The sequence below is a fragment of the Rhincodon typus genome, chromosome 7, assembly GCF_021869965.1.
Source record: "Rhincodon typus isolate 14 chromosome 7, sRhiTyp1.1, whole genome shotgun sequence".
Lineage (NCBI taxonomy): Eukaryota > Metazoa > Chordata > Chondrichthyes > Orectolobiformes > Rhincodontidae > Rhincodon > Rhincodon typus.
In genome coordinates, this window is record NC_063338.1 from 14,755,808 (window position 1) to 14,775,502 (window position 19,695).

At 39.4% G+C, this 19,695-nt stretch overlaps 1 protein-coding gene across 3 annotated transcripts in view; it reads right to left on the reverse strand.

Annotated features, from left to right (window-relative positions):
- Window positions 1-4,573: 4,573 nt before the first annotated feature.
- adarb1b (adenosine deaminase RNA specific B1b) overlaps window positions 4,574-19,695 on the reverse strand; it is a 614,030-nt gene continuing 598,908 nt past the window's right edge. For all 3 annotated transcript variants that reach the window (XM_048599470.1, XM_048599471.1, XM_048599472.1), the window contains 2 exons: window positions 18,182-18,360; window positions 4,574-12,329 (listed from right to left, as the gene is read on the reverse strand). In XM_048599470.1, the coding sequence (XP_048455427.1) occupies window positions 12,153-12,329; window positions 18,182-18,360 (356 nt within the window). In that variant the 3' untranslated portion in view covers window positions 4,574-12,152. The remainder of the gene's footprint in view (window positions 12,330-18,181; window positions 18,361-19,695) is intronic.

Sequence of the window (19,695 nt, forward strand, 5' to 3'; positions counted from 1 at the left end):
ATATTAAATATCTCCACCAAGGCCCCAGCAAACTCCTTAGACATAGTAAGAACTGCCGATGCTGGAGTCAGAGATAACACAGTGTGGAGCTGGAGGAACACAGCAGGCCAAGCAGCATCAGAGGACCAGGAAAGTTGACGTTTCGGGTCATGAAGAAGGGTCTCAATCTGAAATGTCAATTTTCCTGCTCCTCTGATGCTGCCTGCTGCTGTGCTCCTCCAGCTCCACACTGTGTTATCCCAGCAATCTCCTCCCTTCTTTCCCATTGCAGCCTGGGATAAATTCCATCAGGCCCTGGGGAATTTAAAGACCTTTATACCTGCTAAAACATCTATTACCTCCTCCTTATTAATTACCATTCCAACTGAAACCTCTAGCGACAATATCTTTTTCCTTTGCAAATACAGATGACAATATTCATTTAAGATCTCACTCATGTCCTCTGGCTCCAATATGCAGATTGTCTCTTTGGTCTCGAATAGGCCCCACTTATTCCCTGCTAATCCTCTTGCTCTTAATATACTTATAAAAATGCCTTGGAGTTTTCCTTCCTTCTACATGTCAAAGATTTTTCTTTGCCTCTCTTTACCTTCCTAATTTCTTTATAAGTACTCCCCTAAGCTCTTGAAGGGCCTCCTCTCTTTTTTATTGCTCTGCATCAAGCACAGCAGCACGGTGGCTCAGTGGTTAGCACTGCTGCCTCACAGTGCCAGGGACCCTGGTTTAATTCCACCCTCAGGCGACTGTCTGTGCGGAGTTTGCACATTCACCCTGCATCTGCGTGGATTTCCTGTGGGTGCTCCGGTTTCCTCCCACACTCCAAAGATGTGCACGTTAGGCGGATTGGCCATGCTAAATTGCCCGTAGTGTCCAGGGGTGTGTAAGTTAGGTGGATTAGACATGGGCAATGCAGGGTTACAGATAAAGTGTAGGAGGATGGGTCTGGGTGTGATGCTCTTCGAAGGGGCGGTGTGGACTTGTTGAGTTGAATGGCCCGTTTCCACACTGTGGAGATTCTGTGATATGCTTCCTTCTTTTTCTTTACCAAACTCTATATATCCCTTAACATCCAGGGTTCCCTAGACTTGCTACCCTTGCCCTGAATTCGCACTATACTACTTTTAAGACTCCCACTTTCCAAATGTGCACTTACCTCCAAGTATCTTCCCAGTTTATATTTGCCAAATTCTGTTCAATAATATTTAAATTGGCCTTTCCCCAATTTAAGCACTTAATTTCGCAACTATCTTTATCCCTTTCCATAACGATTTTGAAATTTACAGTAATGGTCACTATCCTCAAAAGGCTCACCCACTGAAACTTCAACCACTTGACCATCTTCATTCCCTAAGATTAAGTCTAGCACTGCCACAACTCTAGGAGGACAGTCTACATACTGGTACAAAAACCTCTTCTGAATGCACTTTAAAAATGTTACTCCATCTAATCTTTTCACACTAAAGCAATCCCAGTCAATGTTAGCAAAGTTGAAATCCCCTTCTGCTATAACCCCATTCCTCTCACATCTTTGTGATTCGCCTACATATCTGCTCCTTTATCTCCCTCTAACTGTCGGGATATCTATAGTTTGCGAGGATTATAAATTCTACTCAGATGGCCTCCTTTGAAGAGCATTCTAAGCCATCCTCCCTCATAATTACATTGGTGGTCTCTTGTATTAGTAATGCAATGCCCTCCACCCCTCTTACATTCCACCCCCAAAATCACTCCTGAAATGTTCTATACCCTGGAATGTTTAGCTGCCAGTCCTGCCCTTCCTTCAACCATGTCTCAGTGATTGGAAAAGTATCATATTCCCACATGCTGATCAATGCGGAAATAGGTAAGACTTTTTAAAGTTCACTCATGCAACAAGGGCATCACTGACTAGGCCAACACCTCTTCCCCATTACTAATCTTGCTCTGGAAGGTGGTCATAAACTGCCTTCTTGAACCGCTATGGTCCATGGGGTGTAGGCACACTCGCAATGCTGTTAGGAAAAGACCTCCAGGATTTTGTTCCAGAGACAGACAGTGAAGAAACTGCAGAATATTGCCAACTCAGGAAAGCACTTATAGCTTGAATGGGAACGTACAGGTACCTGATGGGCTGTCAGGCATCTGCTTGCCCCTGGCCTTCAGATGGCGGTGAAGGTCATGGATTTGGCTGCGGTTGGAGAAGCCTGACATTTGGAATATTGAGAGCAATTTTGGGTCCCGTTATCTAAGAAAAGATGTGTTGGCATTGGGGGGAGCAGGGAGTCCAGAGGTGGTTTACAAGAATAATCCTGAGGATGAAGGGCTGAGGACTCTGGGTCTGTACTTGATGTAACTTAGAAGGAGCGAGGGGTCTCATTGGAACTTAGAAAAAGCTGGATAGACTGGATATGGAGAAGACGATTCCACGAGGACAGACTAGGACTCGAGGCCACAGCTTCAAAGTGAAGGGATAACACTTTAGAACTGAGATAAGGAGGAATTTCTTCAGCCAGAGGGTGGTTAATTTATGGAATTCATTGCCGCAGAAGACAGTGGAGGCCAAGTCATTGAGTGTATTTAAAGCAGAGGTGGATAGGTTCAAGATTAGTAAGGGAATCAAGGGTTATGGGGAGAAGGCAGGGGAATGGGGTTGAGAAACATATCAGCCATGATCGAATGGCAGAGCAAATTGGATAGGCCAAATGATCTAATTCTGCTCCTATACCATATGGTCTAGGATGATAATTAAGTGGATAGCCAAAACAGTAGAATATAAATTAAAAGAAGTCTACACCAAACTGTACAGTGTTCAGGTTAAATCACATCTTGCTCTGACTGCTGAGAACAAGGAGATAAGGCAGTGTGGAATAACAATCCCCAAATGTTAGGGGTCAGAGTTGAGGCCAGACGGGAACGTTCGAATTTTCATCTTGAAAATGAAAAGTCTAATTACAGGCACACAAAATAACAAATGCCAATACAACAGTCTTCTAAGCATTAAATGATTCACTGGCACTATTTTGAAGAACAGCTGGAGAGTTCTACCAGGTTCTTGGGCTCATACTTGTCCCTCAATTAGCTTCAACAGGACAAGTAATTGTCTCTTTGCTGTTTGTGGGAACTTGATGTGCAGAAAGGGGCTATTACATTTCCTATATTGTAAGGGTGGTTACATTTTAAGGAAATATTTTGTTCGCAACAAAACCCTTTGAAACAGCATGAGGTTGTGCCAGGCGCTGTTCAACTACAATTTTTTAAAAATCTTTCAAGCAGAATGGTAGAGGTAAAAGTCCTGGAAACAATTAAGAACTACCAAATCAATAAATGGAGGTCAAGCAGGATTAATCTGCATAGAGATCCTGAGATGGGCTGAACAGCTTTTCTCATCTACATATCATAGAATCATGGAATCTCTACAGCATGGAAACAGGCCCTTCAACACAAGTCCACACCAACACCCCGAAGAGCATCCCATCCAGACTCCTCCCCCTCCCCCTACCCTTTCCCTGTATTTCCAATGGCTAACACACCTAATCTACACACGATGGGCAATTTAGCATGGCCAATCAACCTAGCCTGCACATCTTTGGACTGTGGGAGGAAACCGGAGCACCCGGGGGAACCCCACACAGACACGGGGAGAACATGCAAACTCCACACAGGCAGTCGCCAGAGGGTGGAATTGAACCCGGGTCCCTGGCGCTGTGAGGCAGCAGTGCTAACCACTGAGCCACCATGCCGCTTGCTGTCATCACACCAGTGTAAAGATGTGGAATATATCAATGTATCAATGCATATGCACTCCAGTATTTATCTGGCAAACAGTGGGGAACGGTAGCATGGCGATTGTTTTACTAAACCGATAATCCAGAAAAATTAGTTCAAATTCCATGAATCTTGAATATCGTTAGTTATCAGTAGTGGTTAGCATGCAATGTTACATGAAAAATCCACTATACACTTCAGGGAAGGAAACCTGCCACCATTACCTAGTCCAGTCTCTGTGCAATTCCATGCCCTCAGCAATAAGACTCATCTAAATAATCAATTGAGTTCACAGGTGATTTCAGCGAACAGCTCACCAACACTGCCTCGAGGGCAACTAGGGGTTGTAATAAATGGCCTTGCTAGCGACACCCACATCCAGTGAGTGAACAAAAATAAACTTCTTCAACATGGAACTGAGTCATAGCAACCAGCTAGTTTATTTTATAAAGCTGGGTGAATTGAAGGAGCAGAGATAGCGGGCTTACAATAGGTGGTGGCATTTCCAGAATAGCTTTATGAGACTATGAAGAATATTTACTTAGGTATCAGAGCATACTGACCAACTTAAGTAGGAGCTTAGTGCCTTCAGGAGGAGAGGACATTGGAAGGTATTTGTTATAGCATATCTACTTTCAGAAAACAAGAACTTATTATACATGTGCATATCCATTACAACACAGAAACACACAGACAAGACAGAGACTGCAACAAATCAACCCAAGATTCATAGGCATGCAATCTTACTACTAAAAATCATAGTTAATGCACTGACACTTTCTACAAGTACATATTTAACACACCCAAAAAATGACACCAACAACATACATTAGAAGTCAGATGTAAATTTATTTTTCAATTTTATTTCTACATGTAACAGAGAATCATGCTGGGATAGTTAATGTGAAGTGGCACAGTATTAGTGCTGGTACTCATGCGGTGATTACAGTACAAACTGTTTATTACACAGTGGAATGTCACCATGAACTGTTAAGATGAACAATCTCCTAAAAAAACAATTGGCAAGTTTCCCTCATCTGGACAATGTTTTCCCCATCTCTCTCTTCACTGTAACTCCTAGAAGTATAATTAATTGACAGGGTATTGTTGCTTTTCAGGAATTTGTTTGGAGATAAACACAAAGTAAACATTCTACCTAAACAGGTTATAATTTCCCCTTTGTCAGTTCAAATGTAGGATTTCATTTCTTGTTGCACTAGTTACATTCAATGCCATTACCATCACTGAATCCCCCAACATCAACATCCCAGGATTACTGTTGACCAGAAATCAAACTGGACCCAGCCATACAACTATTGTGCTGGCAGTAACAGGTCAGAGACCTGGAAATTTTAAGGCGAATAACTCACCTCCTAATTCCTCAAGCCTGCCCACCATTTACAAAGTAGAAGTCAGGAGGGTGGAGTTGGTTGATTGGCACCCTATCCACCAACCTAAAGATTCCCTCCCACCAACACCAACAAACAGTGGTAGCAGTGTACTATACACAAGATGTGCTGCAGTAACTCGCCAAGACTCCTTCTAAAGAACCTCCTAAACCCAAGACCTCTAGCACCTAGAAGAACAAGGGCAGCAGATTCAGGCAGCCTGAAAGATCCCCAAAAAGCCATGCACAATCCTGAAGTGGAATGATAATCACTGTTCCTTCACTGTCACTAGTTTAAAATGCCGGAATTCCCTCCCTCATAACACTATGGACCTACCTACACCACATGAATTGCAGCAGTTCAAGGCAGCAGCTCACCACGACCCATGAGGGCAATCAAAGAGGAGCAACAAATTTTGGCCTCGCTCGTGTTGCCCAATTACAATGGAAGGATTAAAAAAAAAGCAGAATTGCTGGATAATAAGACATAAATGAAAGAGATTAATATTATATATAAATTATCCAGGTAATATGTTGTTAGTTCACACAATTTAATGTTAATCTGTTGCAATGTATGCTGTCTCAACTCTACAAGGTGCACACATCATTGAAGTTCAGCTGTCCTAATAGAGCCTGCTTTTGTTCATTTCATAAAATATCTAACATGCAAGAATGGAGATGCACATCAGATTTATCTTTCCCTAAACTTATTCTACAAAGTTGAAAACTTAGTAATCTCAGAACCCAAGCTCTTTACAACACAAAACCAAACTGGAAAGCAATAAAAATACTGTAACAACTTCGTAGCCAAATTGTTTTTACAATTTGTGACTTTGTTTATGCCTTTTTGTGAAATAAAGAAAACTCCAGAAGTCTTTGCATTGTGCTCGTTTAGTCGCACCTGACAATAAATTTCCTGCCTGGTTTTGCCCTTTGGCGTTACAAGAGTTACACAGCACTCATAAGGCTGTGGAGCAAGAGAGGATTTATTTAATTAAGTTGGTTGTGTTAAGTAAGGTGGCAGATGTCAATCAATACAGACAGAAATAGGATGAAAGAAGGTGCACACACAGACAAACAAACATAACATGTTACTTATTGGCTGGAAAAATAATGAACTGTCACTTTCACTCAGTACAGTCCCTTACATACTTCACATGAGTCCCAGGACCTTCAGTACTGCCTAACATTAATGATGTTATAATGGGACAAGGCCCACCAAATGGTTCAGCTTCAAAAATGCGCGCAGGGTGTTGAATAACATTGCCCACTACAAGATCAGTGTATGGTCACATGTCAAAGTCTTACTAAATGAAATAGAAAACTGTAAAAAATCTTGGCCTAAATTCCTAACACTGTTCCATTTGTTGCCAATATACATACTAAATCAGAAGTCCCAAAAAAGATTTAATTATATTTATTCAATATTAATGTTAATATATTGGTTTCTCTGTTATTCAAAAGTGTGCCAAACATTAAAAAATTTTTAAAATGTATGAATCTAATGTTTCTGCAAAGGGTTCTTTCTCTTAATTATCCCTGCACCTTTCTCACACAAATAAAAGTTTGAGAAGCTGTTGAATACCTTGGCAGAGAAATACAAGTTGAGCACAAAATTACATCAAGGGAAGGATTTTCATTTGATGAAAGCTATATAAACCTAAAAACACCAGAGGCTCCTGACTATACTTTGATATGGTACAGCATTATTATAAAAGAAAAGAATACACAAGCTTTAAAATTAATCATGCCTACAAGGTAGGTAACCAGAGTGGCAGAAACTAGTCTGAGATACCTGTAAATTCTCCCAAACATGATGCTTGCCTAATCACCAAGCATGTCTTGAACTGATACCATGTTGATCATCACTTAGGTTAGTACTGATTGTATTAAAAACTGCCACTAATAGGATGCCAAAATTATATCACTGTAGATCACATTTCAGTCATTCTGGAGTTAAACAGGCCAGTGTGATGACAGATATTCTTTATATCCTGTTGTCAATGGTTCTGTGAAATTGATCAGCTGGACATAGAGGATATGCTATGGTTAAAATAGTAATATTTCTTCAAAAGTTTCTTTGTCATCTGTATTGACATTCTATTGATCAAATGTCTGTAGTCTGCAATCATTTTGCCCAATGAGTTCCTCAGCTGGATTTGTTTTTAATTCTAAGATTCCACTTAAGTACTTACTCACAGAGAACATATTTCCAATATATGGTTAACTTGTTGGCATGCTGATGTCTTTATTCTGAAGGAAGGTGATTACTAAAGTTGCTATTGGTTACAGGTGACTTTGTGCCAGGAGATAAACAGAAATTTTAAGTAATCCACGTATAGAACAGTGATATTAGAAAGGAATTACTCCAGATCCACTATTCTTGTTTCTTCACAATGTATACAATGGTTTATGCTGAAATTTAACCATGGATTAAAATGTTCTCTCTTGGTCACTAATGGTGACCTTCATTGCTATTACAATAACTTTATGGTTTAGCCAATAATTGATGCACTGTTGCTAGTGAACAACTGACTGAAAAATGCAGATATCTGGCATCAGAATATGTCAAGCGATTTGGAAGCTGGGGCTTATTCATGTGCCATGTTGGTGAACTGATAAATGGTGGAAAAGTACTACAAACTATCTTGTATAATGTGGAAAGGGAGAATATAAGCAATGCTCTTCCCAATCCAAAGTGAACAAACCAAATTAACCAATGACTAAAGTCAGTTTCTCTGTGACCATTATATCCAAAGCCAACTTGACATCAATTGCACCTTGCTGCATCTTGAATACTTGCAATGTTTGAAAGAAAAATCTTTTTGAGCTAAGTGTTAAATTTTATTTTATACTTTTTGCTTGATGTTGGAATATCATTATCCATTATGAAATTAATGACATTTTGACGGTATTGATTTAAGTACAAGGTGAATTGAATAAATATTGCATTCACTGAAGTATTTCCAATGGTTGAGTACAAAATCACATTACAGAAGACAATGAAAGCTGTGTTTCAGCATTTGTTCCTTATAAAATTAAAAAGGTTGCAAAAATAAATGTGGACTAGAGAACATTAAGACTAGATTCCCCTGTGAGGCAATATTACAGACCGTTCCTATGTCCCAAGATGTGGACAGGTCTCAACACAAGGTACTGGACAATATACTCCCACTGTGCAGACAAAATTCACGTTATTGACAAAAGATCTCTCAGTCTGGACAGGATTACTGTAACACAGCATTTTACCGATGATACCCATTGCATTGATAATACCAGCAGGATTCAGCGTGGGATATCAGATCTATCATTAAGCAAGACAACATTACAGTACTGATTCTCTACTACTGGGATAAATATTCTAGTTAATTACATAAAATTACATAGAATTTACATCACAGAAACAGGTCATTCAGCCAAATAGGTGCTAGCCAGCATTTATGCTCCACACGAGCCTCCACCCACACAACTTCATCTAATTCCATCAGTAAAACCTTTGATTCCTTTCTCCCTCATGGGCCTATCTAGTTTCTCCTCAAATGCATTTATCCTATTTGCTTCAACCACTCCATGTGGTAGCAAGTTTCACATTCTCACTCCTCTATGTGTGAATCCTATTGGATTTATTAGTGGCTACCATTCATTTATGACCCCTAGTTTTGGATCCTCCCCCTCCCTCTAAAAACTCCAACAAGCAGAAACAGAAACTATTTCAAGCACAAGGAATTGAAGTAGTACTGCAAGCAAAGGCATATGAACTTGGATATCAGTCAAGTGAATAGAACAACCAGCTAGTGCAGGTTTGAAATCCATCTCTATTTTTAATATTACAGTAAAACTCCTGGAACTTGAAATTTAACTGACTTTGACAGCTGATTTTTTAAAAATTAAGTAGTTATTTACACTGTCGATCAAAGTAATCATCAATGATATCAGCATTCTGGGACAATTTAAATTCTGCAGTAATTATTTATTTGATTACAGGACTTATTTTCTATCTCAATATGGAATTACCGTTACATTCTTTCCTTTTGTTTTGCATGGAAGGACAGAAATGTCTGCAAATTGATCAATATCACACTGTCAAGTGATATGAATTGGATATTCTCAAACTTCTGGGCTACCCCGAAAAGGAAACTTCCAAATGGATCCCATCATTTACCCATGACCACAGGTTACTCACCCAGAGCAAACAGTATCCAAAGATAGCACACAGGATCCCAGTTTCTACAAGCTTACTGGGAGTATGGAAAGACCTTAACTGGAGATCATCATCAGCCTATTTAAATATTCTGGCAGAATCAGATTCACCAGCTGACTATTGGCCAAATTGTTGGTCTGCTCAGGAAGATGAGAATATAAGCTCAATTTTCATTGAAACTTAATATCAAATTTGGTCCAAGATCTAAACTATCAAGAGTATTGAGGATAAGCAATCATTTGGGTGCATATGGAGTCCTATTTGCCTAAAATAATTATTACTGAAAACCCTGCTAGCTTTCAGCACTCTTCCCTCTAAAATGCCTTTTCTGAACTTCATTGAAGTACAGTTGGAAAAGTTGTAGAGACATATAAAGGGGTGGGAGTCCACTGTGCAATATCTTGTTGTTCGATTACCAATACTGGCTTTGTCATGCTCATTGAAACAGCAGGTATCATGTGGAGCATTAAGTTTGCTCACCATATCCCAACCAGCAGTTAGGCAAAGCTATCAATTTTCTGGGATCCAGGACACAGATTCTTACGATTAAAAAAACTGCAAAAAAAAAACAGTAGCTATGCAAAAATATACTCTATACAGATGAACCTTAAGCTCATAACTCATTCATTTAAAAAATAACCCTCATCATTTTAAGAATACAAGTAATTAAGAAGCAAAACAAACTGACCCGATACTGCTAAATTTTTGTTTCAGCAAAATTAACACTGCTGATTGATCAAAGGGTTTGCTCAAAGCAGTAACTAACATAGAATTTATGTGGATGTATACTTTATAAATAGATATGGTAAAGCGTAATTCTGTTTCTCATAAAATGGTTCTAGAATATCTAACCTTAACTATGTTGAATAACTTACACTTGGTTATGCCAGAGTGACCACAGACTTGGTTCTGCTTAATTCAAAATGACCATGATGACAGCATTAACAGCAGCTGTGCTTTCAATTAAGCAAAGGCTCAGATTGGAGAAAAAGAGACATACAGACACATACATAGTCGATCATGTAACTAGTAAGAAATGAAGTTAAAGGGCACACTGACCTTGAGTGAGTACTGTCAAAAGTGGATATACCAGCCACCCGCACTAATTCCACTCATAAGTAAACAGCCCAAGCTCAAGAGTTCTCACAGGCCTGTAAATCTACATGATCTCAAGTCTTTTAATCTAGTGCTAAATTAAGTATCTCTCGTTTTGATCACTTAACATTGAAAGCCATCTTCACAAGTCAGCATGCTATTCTGCTTAGGTTCCGAAGCCAGAATCACGACGTGAAATAACCAATTTAACTACTGGCTACAATCATTAAGCTACCGGTTTAAAGAAAAGCTAAAAAGTTTCCAAACCATTGCTATTAGCACGCTTGCACTTCAAATTTTCAAGTGTTACAATCTCTGTTGGCTTCCACCCCTTTATTTGTGACAAATGAAGCAACCCTGTAAAGAGACTACAACTGATTGCTGCACTGTGACCTTCACACTTGCAGTTGCCTTCATTCAGTTGCAAAGGTTTAACATAAGGAACATTTCTATTAAAGCATATGCTATTCCAGTTTACACAACAAAGAAATAAACACATCAACAGTCGTGCATGAAAAAAGGACAAGGGAAAAGCAGCAGGCACACATATAGACAGACAGCATCCCTTTTATGGCTAGGCTGGGCTGCAATTTAAGATTTAGCAAAATGTACATCAATGCTTTATCACATTTTAAAATATAATTTTTGGGCTTTGATTTGTGAAGCTGAACTTTTGGCTAGCTGCTGTCACATATTAATGCTGGACATTTACAGGAGAAGATTCAGCACTCATCAACTGACTTAACTGCTTCACCTTGAAAGAAGTGTATCTATGCCAAAAAAAAGCCACTGATATCACTGCAGTCTGCCTTAAGTTAAGCTTATGGCCTGTTCCACACTTGAATTTGACTGCTGCAGTGGAGACTTTTTGCAAACAGAAACAGCAGCTGTCAACAAAATATGGAGACCCTGAACTGGTAAATAAATGTATTACACTTGCTTGTAACGGCTCTGATTACTTAGAGGGCTTGAATATCACTTTTCTAATACTGTATCTAAATACAATCAGCAAATATTTTCCCCTTCTCGGGATCTATACAGGAGCTCCAATGACATCTTTTAATTCCAGCTCTCTACGGTTTTGCCCATTTTCAGAATAGAAAATGTCTGTCCTGAGAACATATATAGGGACAAACTGTACAATTTACAGCTGCTGGTATATGAATAATGAGGGGATCACAGGAATTCAAGTGTCAGAACTCCTCCATACTGTAGCCTAACATATCTTCTGGCCATCCAAAAATTGCATGAACCATGAATCTGGCACATGACCTTTTTCTTCTAAATTTGAAATATAGGCTGGTCCCTTCTCAAGAAGTTCTCTGCCAGAAGTGCTAAATTGTAAAACCAAGCCCCTGTAAAGACCAGTTCTAAAGATTAAAAGTTATAACAACTGTATGGGCGTATAGTACTTTCAGAAACAGAACTCAAACCTGTTCTTTTGAAAACCTATACTAAATTTTAAATCAACATATTAATAAATAGGGCCACTGATGCACAATTCAATTATAGCTTCAATTACTGACATTATCTTCTGGTTAAGAGACCAATTAAAACAAGAATTGTGTACATCACTTTAAAAACCTAGCTGATAGCCAAGAAAAGGGACACGTCTTATTATTTAAAAAAGGAAATTTAAAAAATTAGTTTAAAGTTACAAGTAATAAATACATCTGACACATGGAATTCCAGTAGCTTCGCGTCCTTAAAAATCCCAACATGGGCTCAGCCAGTGAGACTGAATTGATCTTGTTCAATGGGTTTTTTCACCCACATGCCTAATCCACTCCTTTGGAACTCTTTGATCAGGGACTCCTTGGCAGCTTGATATTCGGTGGCAGCCTGTTTTGCTTCATAATATGAAGTGAACTTCTCTTGTTTGGATCGATTTAAGAATGGCAACTATTGAGGTACAGGACAAATATGGTAGTGGGGGTTTGGGAGGAGAGAGAGAGAGAGAACAGGTTTGTGAGTTACAAATTTTAAATCTTCATTCAGTGCAAGGGTCTCCATTCAATTTCCATTACAACTTTGCCCACAAAATGTTCCTAGACAAAACAAGTGCAAGTGGCCAATGATTGTAGTGATCAAAACTAAGGAAGAAGGATTTAACTTCTGGCCAAAATGTCAGCTCACATTCTGTACCTGTCTGTTGTTAGAGTCAGCATTTGTTGTAATTTGGCTATCAATATTTCTTTTGAAATAACCAAAACCAAGCAGTACAGGTGATGGTTAAAATGACTTTGAAACTGACAGATTATCTTAAAGTCCAATTGGTGTACTAATGTCTTTCAGTAAAGGTTACTTATGATCTCCACATGGTCTGCTTTCCTTGTGACTCCAGCTTAACAGCCTCTGAAACAGCATAACCAGCATACATCTGTGTCAGACCAGAAGATACAGGTGCACAAGTAGACCATTCAGCCTACTAAGTCCACTCTGCCATTCAGTGAGATCTCAATCTTCAGTTCCACTTTCCTGCCTTTTTCCTACAACCCCTTGATTCCCTTTCTGATTAAAAATCTGTCTATCTCAGCCTTGAATATCCTTAAAGACCTCACCTCAAAGCCCTCTGCGGTAATGAATTTCACAGATTCACTATCCTCCAAGAGAAGAAACTCCTCCTCATCTCTGTCTTAAAAGGGTACAGTTTTCTCCTAAGATTATGCTCGTTGGTCCTAGACTCCCATACAAGGGAAAACAACCCCTCCACATCTACCCTGACAAGTTCAAAGAATCTTGTAGGTTTCCATAAGGTCTTCATTCATTCTTCTAAGCTCTAATGACAACAGGCCCAGCTGACTCAATCACTCCTCATAACACAGTCCCTCTATATCTGGTATCAGCCTCGTGAACTTTCTTTAGACCGCCTTCAATATGAGTATATCTTTCTTCAGACGAGGGGGACAAAACTGTTCACAGTATTCCAGCTACAGTCTGACTAGTGTCTTGTACAGTTTTAGCAAAATCTCCCTATTTTTATCTCCATTTCTTTTGAAACAGAGGCCAACATTCTTTTTGCCTTCCTTATTACCTGCGAAACTTGGATACTAGCTTTTTGTGATTTAGGCATGGGGATGCCTAAATCCCTCTATGCCATAGTTTTTTGTAGTCTTTCTCCATTTAAATAATAATCAGCTCCTATGTTCTTCCTGCCAACGTGCAAATCTCAGATTTTCTCACATTATATTCTATCTGGCAAGTTTTCCGCCCACTCATTGTCTATATCCCTCTGCAGACTCTTCGTCTTCCTCACTTCTTGCCTTCCCATCATGTTTGGTGTCATCACAAACTTTCCCCATCCAAGTCATCAACTTATTTTGGAAATATTTGCAAACTCAGCACTGGTTCCTGTGGCACACTACGGTTTCATGCACCCCCATCCCAACTCTCTGCCTATTAGCCAATTGTCTATTCAGGCTGATGTACAACCTGCAGGTGGCAGGAGAAACACCATGACGAAATGACATGCTCTATGCTAACTTCCTGACGTACAGTAACTGCAAATATGTCTGTCCAACGGCAGGAGTAACCACCATACAATCTTATGAAGACACAGTCTCATTTTCACTGTAGGATCGTTAGGATAACTAACATTTCATGATTACCTTAGTTTTTGACACAGTTGAAGTATATTCAGCGATCAATATATTATTCTGCTTAAACGTAACCAATGCAGATCTTGGCACTGCAACATCATATGACTGTTTAGCGTTATTTGACAAAAAATTGCACCATGGGAATGCAATTAGGATGAAGACAATAAACTAATGTTTTAGAATTACAGCTGTAAGGCTAAAGGGGTCCTGCTTAGACATCCAAGCCTGAATAAGACAGAGATAGCATACCCCTGACCAGTTAGCCCTTATAAAGAAATTGTGATCACAGCTGTTTACTTGTATTGTTGTGTTAGAAATACAGCAATTGACCAAATGAAACTTTTGTATTAGAGTTAACATTTTAACTGTATTTTCAAGTTTGGAATCGTGCAATCCTTTAGACTTGGAAAGTACAAAGATCTTTATTTCTGGTATTAGTTTTGCCTTCAGATTTTACACGGTAACCTATTTCCAAGCATTCAAACAGCAAAACCAAAATCAGGATAAAGCAAATGATCAGTGATAAGTAAGTGCCAAACTGATGATTGAGACACAAGCTCAAGGATATCAATCTTTGAGTCCTGACTGCAAATGTCTCTTTTCTAAGAAAAAGTTAAAAAAAAATTCAAACTATCCTCAACTTAGAAGTCATTTAGTGACAATTACAGAACTTAAGAGGAGAGACCCATGGATAGTTGACAACTTAAGTAACAGATCAGGAGGTAGTGGGAGATGACATCAGTGAATATCCATCAGCCTTAAGAGCCAATTAGAAATTAATTATGCATCATTAAACCAATTAGTAATAAGCTCACCCAATCTAGGCCAATTAAAATTAAAACTGATCATGCTATGGATGTGGTTCAGAAAGGGTGATAAACTGCTGCTTTTGCTGACTAAAGTATGCAAGAAACTTGAAATTGTTCTGCTTCCAATCAAAAGTGAAAGGCCCTCAAGACATTCAAGACAGAGACTCTGGTGTCGATCGCACCCTGAGCTGAACTGGAATGCAAGTGCCATAGTACACGCTTCGAGACATAAAACGCTGAAACAGACCCTTCGGTCCAACTTTCCATGGCAACCAGATATCCTAAACTGTTCTCGTCCCATCTGCCAGCATTTGGCCCATATCCCTCTAAACCCTTCCTATTCATATACCCATTGAGATGCCTTTTAAATGTTGTTATTGTACTTGCCTCCACCCTTTCCTCTGGCAGCTCATTCCATACACGCATCACCCTCTGCATGAAAACGTTACCCCTCAGGTCCCTTGTAAATCTCGTCCCTCTCACCTCAAAGGTAGGCCCTCTAGTTTTAGATTTCCCATGCCCTGGGAAAAAGACCATGGCTATTCACCCTATCCATGCCCCTTATGATTTTATAAACTTCCCTAAGTTTACCCCTCTGTTTCTGACACTCCAATGAAAACAGCCTCAGGTTATTCAGCCTCTCTCTATGGCTCAAACCCTCCAATCCTTGCAATATCCTTGTAAATCTTTTCTGAACCCTTTCAAGTTTAACAACATCTTTCTTATAGCAAGTGGACCAGAATTGAACGCAGTATTCTAAAAGTAGCCTAACTAATATCCTGTAAAGCTACATGGCATCCCAACTCCTATACTCAGTGCACTGACCAATGAAGGCAAGTGGGTCAACACTGCCTTCTGCATCCTGTTTACCTGAAACTCCATTCAAGGAACTATGTACCTGCACCCCCAAATCTCTTTGTTCGACAGCACTCCCCCAAGACCCTACCATTAACTGCATAAGTCCTGACCTGGTTTGCCTTACCAAAGTGCAACACCTCAAATTTACCTAAATGAAACTCCATCTGCTACTCCTCGGCTCATTTGCCCAACTAATCAAGGTCCTGTTGCACTGAGATAACCTTCTTCACTGTACACTACACCACCATTTTGGTGTCTTCATAGTTCATAGTATCCCTACAGTGCGGAAACAGGCCCTTTGGCTCAACAAGTCCACAAAGACCCTCAGAGTATCTCACCCAGACCCATCCCCCTATAGCCCATCTAATTTACATAGCCCTGGACACTATGGGGCAATTTAGCATGACCAATCCACCTAACCCGCACATCACTGGACTGTGGGAGGGAACCCACACAGACACGGGGAGAACGTGTAAACTCCACACAGACAGTCACCCGAGGGTGGAATCAAGCCCAGGTTCCTGGCACTGTGAGGCAGCAGTGCTAACTTACTAACTATACCTCCTATATTCATATTCAAATAATTTACACAAATGATGAAAAGCAGCAGACCCAGCCTCCAGTCTGAAAAACCCTCCACCATCACCCTCTGTCTCCTATGTTCAAGCCAATTTTATATCCGATTGGCTAGCTCTTCCTGGATTCCATGTGATCTAACCGTGCTAACCACCTATCACATGGAACCTTGTCAAACACCTTAAGTCCATATAGACAATGTCTACTGCCCTGCCTTCATCAATCGTCTTTGTCACACCTTCAAAAATACTCGATCAAGTTCTTCAGACGTGATTTCCCACACAAAGCCATGTTGACTCTTCCTAATTAATCCTTTTCCAAATGCATGTAAATATTGTCCCTCAGAAATCCCTCCAACAACTTACTAACCACTGATGTCAGGCTCACCAGACCCTGGCTTTTCCTTCCCACTTTTATAATGTAGTGGCACCACATTTACCAATCTCCCATCTTCCAAAACCTCACCTGTGGCTATCAATGATACAAATATCTCAACAAGGGGCCCAGCAATCTCTTCCCTAGCTTCCCACAAAGTTCCAGGATACACCTGATCAGGTCCTGGGATTTATCCATCTTTATGCGTTTTAAGATGTCTAGTACCTCCTTTTCCGTAATATAGACCCTTTTCAAGATATTATTTATTTTCCTAAGTTCCGTAGCTTCCATATCCTTCTCTACAGTAAATACTGACATGAAATACTTGTTTAGCATCTCACCCATCCCCTGTGGTTCCACACATAGACAGCCTCCTGCTTTAATAGGTATGATTTATAACCCAACTAAAATTTCCTGAGTTACTGCACTAGACTGTCTCCTGTTGCCTTATTGGCTACAGCCTCAAATGATCAAATTAATATTGGGATTTGAGTTTAGATTTTATCAGATCCCTACAATGTATTTTACAGTAAGGGTAATCAGCATCGTGCCACATGGCACTATTGCTGTGCTAAGTGGAGGAAATGAAGGAGTGATCTCATTGCCCAAAACTTACTTATCTATGAGTTACTGTGGCCTTTCAGCAATAAGTTTTTCAAATATACATCTAATTCCCTTTTTCAAGCTATTATTGAATCTGCCTTTGCCATTATTTTAAGTAGTACATTCTTCATTTTGTATCCTGTTGCAAAATAAAAAAATTCTCCTGAACTCCGTCCAGTACTTGCACCAATGATCTTTATTCTGTCTCTGGTTTTTGAACCCCATGCCAATGGAAACAGTTTCTCCCAATCTACTCTATCAATCTCCTTCATAACTTTGCACCATTTTAGTTCAATAGGTTGGCTTATACTCCATTTTATGGTCTTTTACAGTTGGGAGTCAGCCATAAAGTTGTCATGAAAACTACTTAACGGATGACACCAATATCACAGCTAAGTGAATATAGTCTCAAGCAAAGTCATTTGATGAGGAACCAACAGCCGAAAGGAAACGGTGTACTGAGTGTAGTAAAAATACAACAATGGTCAGTCGTAAATTTAAAATATAGAACTGATTAGACTGCATCAGTCTCATTTTGATCATTTTAAGGTTTCAAAGTAAAATGAATTGAGCCAGTTGTAATAAAACTTTGTTGTGCATAAGGAATTACAGGATTATGTTTTGCAGTCTTTCTCAAAAACCATTTAAGTTGGACAACATGGTAAATGTTCTGTTTATTGGACACAATGTTAGTGAAAATTTACTGTGAATCTTACCCATGGTGATTCACTGTTGCAGCATGAAAGAGTGCTATTGTGAATCTGGTCAAGAGTACTGAACAGGACAACATGAAATGAGCTTTACAACATATAGCACTGAATACTTAGAAGGAAAAACTTTGCATGCTTTGCTGAAACTTAAAGTTAAAAAAGAAATCACTGGAATTTAAATCATGTTTTAAAAAATGGGTGAGAAAATTACGAGACGATCTTACCTTTCCATGCAGGCGTAGCCAGCGACTATGCAGAACATGTTTACATAGTCGAGAAGGGCGCCCCATGTCATCTTTCCCTGTCATGGCATTAATAACTTCCAGGCCCGAGTCATCTACAACCCAATTGACACTGAAGTTTGGCGCCTTGCCTGGTTGCCGTGATTCAGTGTTGCTAATACCTACAAAACAGACAATTTATACAAGTATTCAGTCGTATTTACCACTTTAACTTCTTAATCATGGATTCCAGGATAGAAGTTAATTAAAACAAAGTTTATTTAATCACACTCTCACAAGTTGCAGCATTAAAGAAAATCCTACATTTTTAGGATATCTGAACATATCTGTTACAAAATTTGTTCCATTCACTAGATCTTACCTGCAGTCTCTGTACAAGTAAGACACTGTCAGTTCTACAGCTCTCTATCATGTGGATCTAATGCCAAGAGACAGAATGCTCTCTTACCAAGATGTGTCAGATAGTACAGGAATGTAAAAAAGGAGTGAACACCAACAGCATCATCCTAGCAATAACTTCTCATGTGTCCAAAACAGAAACAGCTGATTCATAAGTGTAGTTTGCACAATTTTAAAGATGGTAGCACTGATGGATGAAGTCATCTAGTGTGGGCTTGACAGCTGTCCCTTTGTCAGCCACCCCAATGCTACGAACTGACACTTGAACCTTCAGAAGTTGCTATTTTTACAGTGATTATCACAGAATCTGGCATATGCATGTGTAGAGTTTAGAAATGGTACTGGAGGTTGCTTGGCAACTTTATGGAACTACAGCCTTCTGTAGAAAAATGGATCAAGCTCTCAGGCCTCACCAAATCTATTTCTACTGATGCAAGTCTGATCTTCAAGGGGCCATAACCTCCCTGGAACTATTTTTGGCAGTTTGGTTTTGGCATTATTGGGCAGATGAGCATCACATAAGTGTTTCTAGTGTATTAACTCTGCTGGACCTTTTCAGCATCTGTTGGTATCTATATGCTTACTATATTGATTGCTACTTATGCCATTGCTTTTAATGTTTTTCTGAAGTAGAACACCTATCAATAACTGAAACCACACATCTGTGCAAATGCCAGGGAATAACACAATCCAAGAACCAAATTGCTTATTTAAATGAACAATACTGGATTTGCTCACTCTAGTTTGCCACAACTATTGCTATGTGGACTAGAGTTAAATTTTCTAATGCATTCAGCTGCATGTTTGATGGAGTGTAAATTAATTTGATGATCCTGGATCCTGTGTGCCTATTTTAGATATATGGCATTAACTTGAGCATGAAATGTTGCAGTTAAAAGATTTCCAAAATTGTAAACTTTGACCAAGAGGCTTTGTGAAAATTGAAGAAAAAATTAAATCATCATGGAGTAGTGACGACAAGTACAAGAAACTGTGAAAGGAGCTTGTATAGATAAAATAGATGGATAAAAACAGGTTGTGTGTCAGAGATGAGATATTTAGTGAGAGGAGGAATGTAAAACTTGTTTTTGGCACTG